Source organism: Ipomoea nil, unplaced genomic scaffold (genome assembly GCF_001879475.1).
Source record: "Ipomoea nil cultivar Tokyo-kokei standard unplaced genomic scaffold, Asagao_1.1 scaffold2700, whole genome shotgun sequence".
Taxonomy (NCBI): Eukaryota; Viridiplantae; Streptophyta; class Magnoliopsida; order Solanales; family Convolvulaceae; genus Ipomoea; species Ipomoea nil.
This window is the reverse complement of record NW_017619128.1, coordinates 1,045,980-1,059,268: the sequence shown is the minus strand read 5'-3', so window position 1 is coordinate 1,059,268 and position 13,289 is coordinate 1,045,980. Positions and strand designations below refer to the sequence as shown.

The following is a 13,289-nucleotide window of genomic DNA, read 5'->3' as shown; positions in this document are numbered from 1 at the left end:
GTTGTGTATTATTGTAAAATATGATGTTTATTTTTGAAAAAGTAAAATATGATATGAACTTGTAATTACTAAAGTACTTCGCTTATTTTGTTGGAATCATATTTGACCAACCATTATCTTATGAATTAGTAAATTTAAAATTATTTAGTTAAAGCTTTAATTTGAACCTTTAAGTTATAACTTAAGAAACTAACTCATTTATCATTTCTTAAATGTTGTGTGACAATATATAGGAGATATGGATCGGAGTTGGATGTATAAAAAACACAATACACTTGAATATGTTCATGGGGTTCAAGAGTTTGTTAAAATTGCCTAGGAATATGCAAGTAAAATTGGTGAAAATTATATAGTGTGTCCTTGTTATGATTGTAGAAATCTAAAAAAGTTTCGTAGTTCTGAACAAATTAAGGAACATTTGATACGTCGTGGTTTTAAGATAGGATATGACCGGTGGATATGGCATGGTGAAACTGTCCTTACTAGTAACAGTACAAATCAAAGAGAATGTAGAAAAAATGTAGAGAAAGATCAAAGTAATGAAGATAATGTTGGAAATGATGGAGACAATGATCGGCTAGATGAATTGATGCGGGATATGCAAGGGGATTTGAATGAAATGCCTCAAGAGTTTGAAAGTTTTTTTGAGAGTTCTGGAAAACCTTTGTTTTCTGGATGTAGTAAATTTACAAAGTTATCAGCAGTGCTTAAATTGTATACCGTAAAAGCGAAAAATAGGTGGAGTGATAAGAGTTTCACGGAGTTATTAGAGCTTTTAAAGGGCATGCTTCCAAATGAGAATGAACTTCCTTGTTCAACTTATGAGGCAAAGAAAATGTTTTGTCCGTTGAGTATGGAGATTGAAAGGATCCATGCATGTCCAAACGACTGTATTTTGTATTGGAATCAAAACAAGGACTTGCATGTGTGTCCAAAGTGTGGAGCATCGCGTTATAAACAAAAAGGGCTCGATGATACATGTGAGCAGAAGAAAGGTCCTCCAGCGAAGTTGTTGTGGTATCGGTGATTCCAAGATTCAAACGTTTGTTTGCAAATGCAAAGGATGCGAAGAATTTGCAATGGCATGCTAGTGGGAGAAAAGAAGATGGGTGCACCTACTTTCACCTATAAGTGCATGTAATTTTGCACCTGGGTGTGCTTATAACTATATGTGCAACTATTTATAACTATAGGTGCAACTACTTATAACTATAGGTGCACCTACTTTCACCTATAAGTGCATGTAATTTTGCCTTGTTAACATTCATTGATCTGAGTTCAGCAGGTAGTAATACCCCTGAAAACCACTCGCAAACATTCATAAACCTAGGTGCAACTACTTATAACTATGTGTGCAACAACTTAGAACTATAGGTGCAACTACTTAGAACGATAGGTGCAACTAAGTATTGATGCTCAGTGTAAATTTTTACTTGCACCTATAATACATTTTACATGCACTTGTAATACATTTTACTTGCACTTCGATGTTCAATTATTTACGAAAATGCCACCGCGTTTTTTAAAAAAATCAGTGTTTCTCATCCATTAGACCTGGACACGTGGACGAACAGAATTCATTCCTATTTCGCGCCTGGGCGAAGCATTCGCACCTGAGTGCGATTATATATATATATATATATATATATATATATATATATATATATATATATATATATATATATATAATAAAGTTCAAATGCGGCAGGGTCTTCCCGTGCGGCGGTGCGGCGGAATTCCAGAATACACCAACAGTGTTAACAATATGCACCAACAGTGTAATAAAAGCACACCACAATGAAATGCAATAAAACATCACAAAATACACAATAGACTCAAAAAAATTACACCATATAACTCACCACCCCCAATGGTGTATTTCCGAACAGTGTATGGTGTTTTTACTCACACCTAATGGTGTGTGTTTGGTGATGCGGGGCCCTGTTTACTCTGTTTTGTGTTGTGTATTTTCCTAACGTTGATAGTGCATATTTGTTGAACTATTGGTGTTGCCGCACCGTAAGAAATCGCCGCACCGTAAGACACTGCCGCACCTGTCCGGCGATTTCTTACGGTGCGGCAGTGTCTTACGGTGCGACGATTTCTTACGGTGCGGCAACACCAATAGTTCAACAAATATGCACTATCAACGTTAGGAAAATACACAACACAAAACAGAGTAAACAGAGCCCCGCATCACCAAACACACACCATTAGGTGTGAGTAAAAACACCATACACTGTTCGGAAATACACCATTGGGGTGGTGAGTTATATGGTGTATTTTTTTGAGTCTGTTGTGTATTTTGTGATGTTTTATTGCATTTCATTGTGGTGCGCTTTTATTACACTGTTGGTGCATATTGTTAACACTGTTGGTGTATTCTGGAATTTCACCGCACCGCCGCACGGGAAGACCCCGTCGCATTTGAACTTTATTATATATATATATATATATATATATATATATATATATATATATATATATATATATATATATATAGAAAAACGCTGTGGCAGTGTAGTTAGGTGTTGCAGTGTGGTTATATCTGAACCATTGTATCAAGGCATTCTAACGGCAGAGGCTTATTTTTTTAAATAAGGAAGAATTGGTCGCGATTTGGTAAGTGGGGTAGTTATGTAATTTTATATAGCTGGTTACGTGAATGTATATAAGGTGATTTGTATTATATTCTATATGTTTGAACTCAGACAGAGGGAATCAACAACTTGGAGAAGAGAAGATCAAGATCGCGATCGCATCGAAATTTCGAGAAGATCAAGGTCGCGATCACATCGCAAGCGGGAGAAGGTCGCCGGAGATCAGTTGATAGTGCAATTTGAGTATACCGGGCAATTTGAGATATCTCAATAAGGGATTTTTTGGATTTGCGTGATGGAGCATGGTATGTGTTGATTTATTGATGGTTGTAGTTTTAAGTTGTTCATAATAATATGCGTTTGTTATGTCATGGATGTTTTTATATCGTTCTTTATCTGGATTGTTATTTTTCTGAGGGGTGAGGTAAGTCTCTGTTGTTGTTATGGTGTTGTGTCTTATTGTGTAATTATAGTGTGAAATTTGCATGGTCGTGGTGCATATTAAGGTAGTATAGTATTGTGTGTGTTTTTGTAGTTATCAGATGCTATGCATGGGTTATTTAGTGCGTTATTATATATATGTGGTGTGCAGCTGTTAATTTGGACTCTGTGGGTTTCGTTTGTGATAAAGGTACGTCCATTGTTGTTGTTGTAGAAGGCAGTGGTGGTGTCTGCAATAAAGAGCATTCCACTGTTCGCAGTGGTGGTGTTTGTGATGAAGTTGATCATGGTATGTGTTGATTTATTGATGTTTGTAATTTTAATTTGTTGATAATAATATGCGTTTGTTATGTCATGGATGTTTTTATATCGTTTTTTATCTGGATTGATATTTTTCTAGGGGTGAGATAAGTCACTGTTGTTGTTATTGTTTGTGTGTTATTGTGTGATTATAGTGCGGAATTTGCATGATTGTGGTGCATATTAAGTTAGTATAGTATTCTGTGTGTTTTGTAGTTACCAGATGTAATGCATGGGTTATTTAGTGCGTTATTATATATACGTGGTGTGCAGTTGTTAATTTGGACTTTGTGGGTTTCGTTTGTGATAAAGATATGTCCATTGATGTTGGTGTAGAAGGCCGTGGTGGTGTCTGCATTGCAGAGCATTCCACTGATGGTGGTGTAGATCGCAGCGGTGCTGTTTGTTATGAAGGTGATCATATTGATGGTTGTGTAGAAGGAAGTGGTGGTCAGTGTGATGAAGGTAATTCAACTGATGTTGCCGTAGGGGCTTGTGGTGAGGGCGCCAATGAACACTGTTCGACCGACGGTGGGGTAGAAGACAATGCATGTGATTTGGAAATGTCTCCTGGGTTGACTAAGTATTGGCTTCCGGTTTGTACTGATAGTTTGAAGCCTGTTGTTGGGCAAACGTTTGATTCCTTGGATGGTGCTATTGTTTTTTATAAACAGTATGTTGGGTCTGTTGGTTTTGATTATAGGCAGGGTACACTTCGGAAGAGGAGGGATGCTGTTGTTGTGGAGAGACAAGTATTTTGTAGTCGAGAGGGGTTTAAACAGAGTATTTATAGTACACAATCTACGTGTGTTGGTGATGGTAAACCCATTGTTGTGAAGAGACGGAGGGTGACAAATAGGGTTGGGTGCAAGGCTAAGGTGGTGTTTAAGCTTAAGTCTAATGGATTGTACGTTGTGCATTTTTTGGAGGAACGACACACTCATGTGATGTGTTCAATCATTGCTAAGCAATTTTTAAAGGTGAATCGTAGTCTTGATGCTGGCCACCAAATGTTCATTGCAAGTTGTGTTCGGGCAAATATTGGTTATGTTCAGTTGTATAAGCTATTTAAGGAGATTGTGGGTGAGTATTCCAATGTTGGTGCTACTGCGGTAGATTTTAAGAATTTCAAGCGTGATTTGATGGCATACATATTGAATTGTGATGCTCAACTATTCATAGACACGTTTCTTAAAAGGCGTGAATTTTGCGAGGCTTTTGAGTTTGAATATGATGTTGATGACGTTGATCAGCTTACAAGCGTTTTTTGGGCAGATACAGTATCGAGGAAGAATTTTGCATTGTTTGGTGATGTTGTTCTATTCGATGCTACATACCGCTCTAACAGGTTAGTAATTTATAGTTAATGTGTATTCTGTATAATATTCTGGTGCATATTTCGATGTCATATAGTGTGTTTTTGTTATACTTAGGGTATTCAGTAGTTGTTGTGTTGTGCATTCTGTAGGTATAATTTGGTGTTTGTTCCATTTATTGGAATCGATAACCATAAGAGATCTATCACATTTGGTGCTGGTTTACTTACGAGGGAAGACGTAGACTCATATGTGTGACTTTTGGAGAGATTTAAGACAATTATGCGTCATGAACCTATTTGTGTTGTTACTGACCAAGATCCAGCTGTCAAGATTGCAGTTGCTTGTGTGTTTGGTACATCAAAACATAGATTCTGCATGTGGCATATAATGTGCAAGGTTGGTGAGAAGGTTGGACCGGTTTTAGCTAAGGACGAGGTGTTTAGGAGGAAGTTGAATGACATTGTTTGGAACAAATCTATAGATTCCAAAGTTTTTGAGGATTCATAGAGTCGTATTATAGAGGAATATGGTTTGGTTGATAATGGTTGGTTTCGTTACTTGTTTGAGTCTCGTACATTCTGGGCATCTCCATACTTTCATGATGAGTTTATGTCAGGATTTGTTAGGACAACGTCTCGATCAGAGTCTCAAAATAGTTTTTTTTTTTTTTTTTTTTTTTTTTGCAGTTTCTCGAATGGTCATTCCAGTTTTGTTGAGTTTTTGGTGCATTTTGATAGTGCTATTAGTGCACAACGACATGCACAAGCAAAATTGACTGCTGACTCTGAATCTTGTTTTCCTGTTTTGAAGACCCCATTGGCGCTGGAGAAGCATGCAATGGATGTTTATACCATTTCTGTATTTTATGATGTGCAAGTAGAGATTTGTGAAGGTTGTTTTTCTTGTCAAGTGGTGTCTTTGTGTGAGTGTGATGTTAAGGTGTGTTATGGGATAAAAGATGGTGACAAGAAGGCATGGTGTGTGGAGTTTTTGCTGGCTGACTCTACTGCTACTTGTTCATGCAAGATGTTTGAGCGGATGGGGTTGGTGTGTAGGCATATTTTTTTTTGTGTTTAAAGATCGTGGACTTGAGAGAATTCCTTCTATGTATCTGGTGTCTCGGTGGACAAAGGGTGCTTGTTTGAAGCCAATATTTGATATTGATGATACGGTTGTTGATCAATCGGCTAAAGTGGATAATGTTAGGGTGTAACACCCCCAAAACAACAAGACCTAAAAACAAGTCTTAACACATGCAGATTAACAACAAAACACTAGCACAGCGGAAGATAGAAAGATAACTGGATAAAAGGAATCCAAAACGGGGTGTTATGCCACGTACACCACACTTGGCATACGCTACGGCGACAATCTGCAAGTGTATCACTATCCCAAAAACAACAAACTAGAACAATCTAAAGACATTGGCACACAGGCCTCAAAAACACTGTCTAAAGGTACAGGTGCTAAGCTACCAGCTCTAGACATCGCGCTCGACTACGCATCACCTGAAAGATACAAAGATAAACATCGGGGCGACGCCCGGTCAGCGAAAGATGCTGGTAACCCACCAATACCGTTAAGTATCATAAATAGGTAGATATATAATATGAAAACCATTTTCGAAACGGAATACATATATATAAGTCAAAAGCCAAGATCAAAAGACAACACAAGACTCACCACTCACAAGGATAAAACCGGGAACACATCCCAACCACAAAGATTAACCACACACAAGGACAAAGACTCACCCAACGGCAACACATGCCAAAACACCACACCACAAGCCTCCGTGACTACACACGTCACGAGAGAAGAGAACTCACCACAACAACGGCTTCACAAGCCCTCGTGACATCACCCATCACGAGTTGATATGCCTTCTTTATGCCCTGTTCCAACCTTATGGCTACCCCCAACCTTATACCTTCGGTGCCAACCATTACCTCCAGAAAGCCCCTGTACAGCCAAGTCTAACCTTATTCCTCCGGGACCGTCGTCCCCCACCTATAACCACCAACGAAAACCCACCAATTCACGGCAACACATGCCCGGATAACACAATGTTATCCCCCAAACACGTGGACTCAGCCACAACTCCATGAAATCACGTCACGGCCACCACGAGGACCGCTGCAATACCTTGGTGACTAGCGTTCCATACCACTAATCGTGCAATCCAGGTAAAGCCACACACGCACCACCACTCACACGAAACGAACAACGGATTGCAAAGACGCTAGCATTAAGATAATAACTAGCAAGCTCAACAACGAGGAAACTCAAGATAGTTCCGAGGAACACTCAAGACACCACACGGTTCAACGAAACACAATGTTGAACACTTAGCATGATACACAACACCAAAGATCCTACATGGATACCTACCATAAAGCTCTAGACCTACGAAACATCAAGAAGACGCTCAAATAGTTCCACAAAAGAACAACGGAAGGCCAAAAGATCAAAGACCAAGACAAACGAATCACGGGGAACAAATCTCGATCCAACTTCACTGTGTTCCTCGCGGGTGGACCCACGGGTAGTGCCCCACCATTGGTCCCGCCCGCGGGTACACTACCCACAAGGCACATGTTCCCCGCGGGTAGGCCGGCGGGTGGTGCCCCGCCCGCCGTTCCGCCCGCGGGTACATCCCTGTACAACAACAAATCCCTTTGGGGATTTTCTCCTTCAAACACAAATTCAAGTCCAAAACATGCCAAAACTCACCAAGCACAACAAAATGACTTGAACCAAGGAAAATGCCAAGCAATGGCACAAAGGAAACCTAAACACAAGCTCTAGATATGCAATATCACAAGATAAATGCATAAACTCTCACATTTCATAGCAAAACACAAGTAGAAGCCAAGAAATCATATATAGGTAAGCAAAATAGGTTTTGTAGAGCATGGGTTACCTCTTGAAGACCAAAAGACTCTTCTTACACCACAACAAGCCTCTCCACTAAGCTCACTAGCCAAACCCACTTCAAGATCAAACCAAAAGATCATAAAGATCCAACCTTTAAGAAAAAGACAACCAAGATGGAACCAAAAAGACTAGACAAGCTTAGATCTTACCCTTCTAGATGCCAAAATAGAGGAAAGATTGAATCTTGGAAGCAAAACTTGGAATCTTGACAAAGGCTTCTTTTGGCTTGAAGAACAAGCTACTCTTGTTTTCTAGAGAGAAGGTAGAGATATTTTCTAGGAAGTGTAAGGGAATGAAATGAAGAAGTCTTCTAGGTTTAGGTTACAAAACTAGCTCTTGGTGAAAAGACAAGGATACCCTTACTAACTCTTAGAAAGTGTAAGGAACAAGGGAACTCCTCTCAAAGCACAAGGTACAACACAACTTAAAGATTGACTAGTCAAATACTAGTCCTTGAGTATAAAAAAAACCAGGATTTTAGGAATCAATTCCTCAAAAGAAATAGAATTAATTACTCAATTAATTCATGGTTTGGAGTGTGGATTTTTGGGGTGTCACATAGGGTGCTTACTAATCTAATGTGGTCTGAAATATATGCTTGCGTGGGATTGGCTGATGGTAATGTAGAACGGTTGGAACAACTAAGACGTGTTATTTGTGAGCAAAGGGAGTTTTTTCTCAAAGATGGGTGTGAGGATGACAATGGGGTAGCTGGTAGCAGCAAGGAAAGTGTGATTAAATCATTTTGTGGTGATGTGTCTCAGGGGTCAACAGTGGAGGTGCGTGATCCAATTAAAGCTAAGAACAAGGGCAGCGGGAAGCAGATGAAGAGTGCAAGGGAGAAAGCTGCGAATAAGTGTGTAAAGCAATCAAGGAAATGCCATACTTGTGATGAATATGGTCATAATAGTAGGACGTGCCCATTAAATGGCTAGAGATGTGTTTGTTTTCTAAGTTGGTCTATATTGTGGAATTTGATGTTTTTACAGTTGTGTAGACGTTTTATAACACATAGAATCGGGATTTTTTAGACATTGTTGGATTTGTGCATTTTATAATAGATCACGGTGCGTTTCGACGCATACCGTGGTGTGCTTTTACATACTATTGCTATATTTTTAGTGTATTTCACCTCGTAGTTCAACTTGATATAGTGTATATTTCATTCAGAAATTGTGTATTCTGAATTACGTTAGTTGAATACAGTAAATAAAATTGGTTTGTGTTTTATTTGTGTGATTGGTGTATTTTAAAGGCATGTAGACGTTTCATAACAGAGAATCAGGATTTTGAAATATGTTTGGACTTGTGCATTTTATAATACATAATGGTGCGTTTTCACACATATCGTGGTGCGTTATATTGCGCATTTTTTTTTACCAAGTGTTGTTGTATTTTTAGTGTATTCAACCCTGCAGTAATGGTGTTGAATGTAGTGTATATTTCATTCAGAATGGTGTATTCTGAATTATGTCACTTGAATTTAATAAATAACATTGGTTTGTGTTTTATTTGTGTGGTTGGTGTATTTTACAGGTGTGTAGACGTTTTATAATACAGAAGTATTTGTGCATTTTATAGTAGATCATGGTGTGTTTTACTATATCATAGGGTGCATTGTTATAGTTCAAAAAGCATACATAAAGAGGTCACATTAGCTGCCCGTCATCACAAACCACAAAAAAAAAAATCTGTCAAAGTCAGCCATTCACATTGTCTTTCTTCCACATTAACTTTCTGCTCAAACCCGGAACTCTGCTGCTTGCTGAATGTTCCTCTATTTGTGTTCATTTAAGTCTGACATGATTAGGGCAGCCATGTATCGCACTCGTAGCTTGTTCAACTGCTCTTTGTTGTTCTTCTGAAGTCCACACTGCCACTGCTCATACGTTTGCCCTCGAAAAGTCTCCAAATGGCGCATGAGAAAGATTCCACAATCCACCTTGTTGTGTGCATCTCTCCAAGGCATTTTCATTATCTTAGATTTCACCTTTTTCACTTTCTCAGCCTTGTATGAGGATTTTATGTCAGTCAAGAACCTTGATAAGAACTTTTGCTGCATCAAAGTAATACAAATTTGAGTATTTTTTGCTTGTAGTTGTGCATTAAATATATGTAATCAGTCAAGGCTTAGTGTGTTACCATATTAGCAAGCACAGTCCCATACTTGTTGTCTTTCTTTACAGTGACAGAAGAGTTGTCAATAATGTCAAATCTTTCCATTATTGGGCTAATGGAAAGCAGGTAGTAGTGGTTGGATGACACGATTGGAAACAAAAACTGTTATAACAAAAAGATGTGTTTTTAGGGGTGTTAGTATGAATCTAAGGATGGTTAGTAATGCACCACAAATAGCTAAATAATAGAATGCACCAAATGTCTAAAGTCAAAATTCAACTAGTATGAAAATGTAAAGCACTTAATATGTATATTAATATCTTACGTATAGAATGTTGTTCCACCTAACGTCGCCTGCAATGGTTTTGTCTTCAAGGTATTTTGATCTGAATCTTGCAAATCTAACATCCTCATCTCCTTGTGGGTCCGCAACTGTGAACAACTGCAAATTGTAATGGTATTTTTGTTAGAACTTTAAGATTGTTAAAGTTGAAGCTAGGTTTATATTTTCCATTCACAGTTGTCCACAATGAAGCAATGAACTTTGTACAGCCCCTTTCTGACTCATGAATGTTGATTATGGCTGACCAAGCATCAATTATAGAGACTGGGATCTGTGCATCTGGCCTCATTGACAGCATATCTTTCCAGTAGATTACCCTTCCTTCATATTTGAATAGTTGCTGGGTCCTATTGAAACCAAAGAAATATGTTAGTTACAAAACACAACCAGTCACCAATCATTTAGTATAAACACACCAACATTTAACGTATTATACACTAATATCACATTGAATAACACATCAATGTGCATAGGATATTTATTCACCAATATCATTATATAATGCACCAAATATATATAAACAGCACACCATCTTTTTTAGAGTGTGTTGTGCTTACAGATCTGGGTTAGGGTTTTCCAATACCCACTGCCTGATAGCTTCCTCTGTTGCAGATAATGGTGTGTCAATGTCAAGCACGTATGAGATGAGTCTTCGTCCAATTGGGCTATGCACTCTAGCTGGGCCTTTTCCTTTGTCTGCTGGTTGGGGTGGGGGTGGGGGGGTGGACTTGATGCAGGGGCTGGCTGCCCTTGGCATTCTGGTGTGATCTGTAACATTCAAAGTTGAGAGCATCAGTTTTTATAGTGTGTTACTTTCTTTTGTTTTTTTTTTTTTTTTGTTTTTGTTTTTTTGTGATGTTGGATTTATTATAGTTCATTACCTCATTATTGGTGTCATCTGCTCGAGTCTCATGCAGAGCCTGTTTATTTTGGTCAGTTAGAGGTTCTTGTTGATCTGTCTTAGTGCATTCTTGAGCTCTGTTTGCTGCTTGATCCTCATCCACACCCAACTGAACTTCGGCAGGTTCATCAGCTTCGTTAACATCCTGGTAGTCACGTGCAATATTAGTCACATCTGCCCAGCCTCTGTTTGGTTCATCTTGTGACAAGCCTAGGCTGAAAGAGGGTATATCATTTAGGAAATTCCTCTTGTTTACCGCACGTACAATTTCATCAACTGCTTTCAGAAACTCAGGGTCACTCTAGTAGGCGTCTTCTCCTTGGGTAAATGTCAATTGTCCATCTTCCTGTGCTTTGAATCCTAGCATCTGTCTAGCAGACTCAATAATTTGCTTGAATGTATCATGTTCCAAAACTGCGGCAGGTGCATTTTCAATCAGTCTTGATATTCTCAGTAAAATTGTTTCAATTGTCCTTGTATTGCTAGTAATCTCATCAACAAACTCCTGTGTATGTATCAGAAGGGCCAGTAGCCTTTAGTGTCATTGACTTGGGGCTCAACCAATACACTCATAACAAGCAGTGCAAAGTGTCTTTTGAACTAAGGGCCAGTAGCCTTTAGTGTCAACATCTTCTCAGACATAACATGGGGGGTGATGTGGCCGTTATCCTTTCCAAAGATTCTTCTCCAGTCAGTCAAGAGTTTGGATGCCCTCTTCACAATTTCTATGCCTCCAATCGGCAACCCCAATGTGGCAGCAACATCCTTTTCTGTGATGTGGAGTCGTTCACCAGTGGGTAGGTTCAATGTGTTGCTCCTAGCATCATAGTGTTGAACTAACCACAGCCCCAACTTCCTTGGCACATTGGTAATATTCAGGTCAAGTATTCTTCCTAGCCCAATGTCCCGTACGCATGTGCGTTGCCGAGCAGTTAGTGCGGCAATTGGGTTTGTTAATTGCGTGGGTAGGGGTCTTATCTTTAGGCCAGTTTCTTTCTCTTCATTCTCAAGTACGTCTGCCTCATCACTTGAGCTGGAGTCACTTTCTATCGCTGTATCCTCACATTCTAGCTCTGTCTGTATTTTATCAATGAATTGCAGGGCTTGTTGCTTCCGTATATGTTTTGCTAATGGGGGTTCTTCTTGTTCCAATGCCTTCCTCTTGGTTTTTGCATGATATAAGTTCAATGTTGCAAATACACCAATACAGAATAAAAAATGCACTACATACAACAACATGAATGCAAGGTAAAATACACCAAATATACAGCAACAGTAAGTTAAAATACACCAATATCAAAATAAAACACACACCAATGTTGTTTACTGTAGTAAAGTGAGGTAGTTCAAAATACACCATTACTTACTGAAATATGCACTACATTCAACAACATGAATGCAAGGTAAAATACACCAATATCAAAATAAAACACACATCGATGTTGTTTAATGTATTCAAGTGGTGTAGTTCAGAATACACCATTACTTATTGAAATATGAACTAAATTCAACAACATGAATGCAAGGTAAAATACACCAATATCAAATAAAACACACACCAATGTTGTTTACTGTATTCAAGTGACGTAGTTCAGAATACACCATTACTTATTGAAATATGCACTACATTCAACAACATGAATGCAAGGTAAAATAAACCAAAAAATACACCAAAGGTAAGTTAAAATACACCAATATCAAAATAAAACACACACCAAGTGACATAGTTCAGAATACACCAGTACTTATTCAAATATATTATAGAACGACGATGAAAATGCACAAAACAAGATGATATGGAGGAGTGGAAGTATGTAGGGCACTGTAAATACTACAATACGTATTTAGTATACACCAATCATCAAATAAAACACACAAAAAGGTTTTTTGCTCTATTCCGAGTATATATTACAAAATACACTGACAGTTAACGATATTTCAAATATAGCGATGTGTGAAATTGATTTGTGTTCTTAGAGACTGAGTTCATACCCCTGGGTGCTGGTTCCTTGCCTTTGTTCGCCATTGTTAGGCTTCGCAGTCGAACGGGCCTGTGGTGTAGGGTTCGCGCTTCGCTTGCGACGCGATGGTGTGTTTGATAGCAAGTTATTCGTCTGTGATTATGTAATCGTCGATAGAGTTCGCCGTCGTTCGTGAAGCGATGAGAAGACGTCGTCGCCGGTGAGAGAAGTCGAGCGGTTCTCTCGGTGCTTTGGGATTGTGAATGCACCAATGGGATGGACGTGACTTGTAGAAGGAGGAAGTACACAGTGTTTGAATAGAAGGTAATTGTCAGTTTTGCCCCTATCTGATGCGTTTTAATTCAATAG

At 38.7% G+C, this 13,289-nt stretch overlaps 1 protein-coding gene across 1 annotated transcript; it reads left to right on the top strand.

Annotated features, from left to right (window-relative positions):
* The first annotated feature begins 4,939 nt into the window (after positions 1-4,939).
* On the top strand, positions 4,940-8,532 carry LOC109155285. The gene is made up of 3 exons (XM_019302970.1): positions 4,940-5,149; positions 5,471-5,703; positions 8,160-8,532. The coding sequence occupies exons 1-3, from the start codon at positions 4,940-4,942 to the stop codon at positions 8,530-8,532; spliced, it is 816 nt and encodes a 271-aa protein (XP_019158515.1).
* The last annotated feature ends 4,757 nt before the right edge of the window (positions 8,533-13,289 follow it).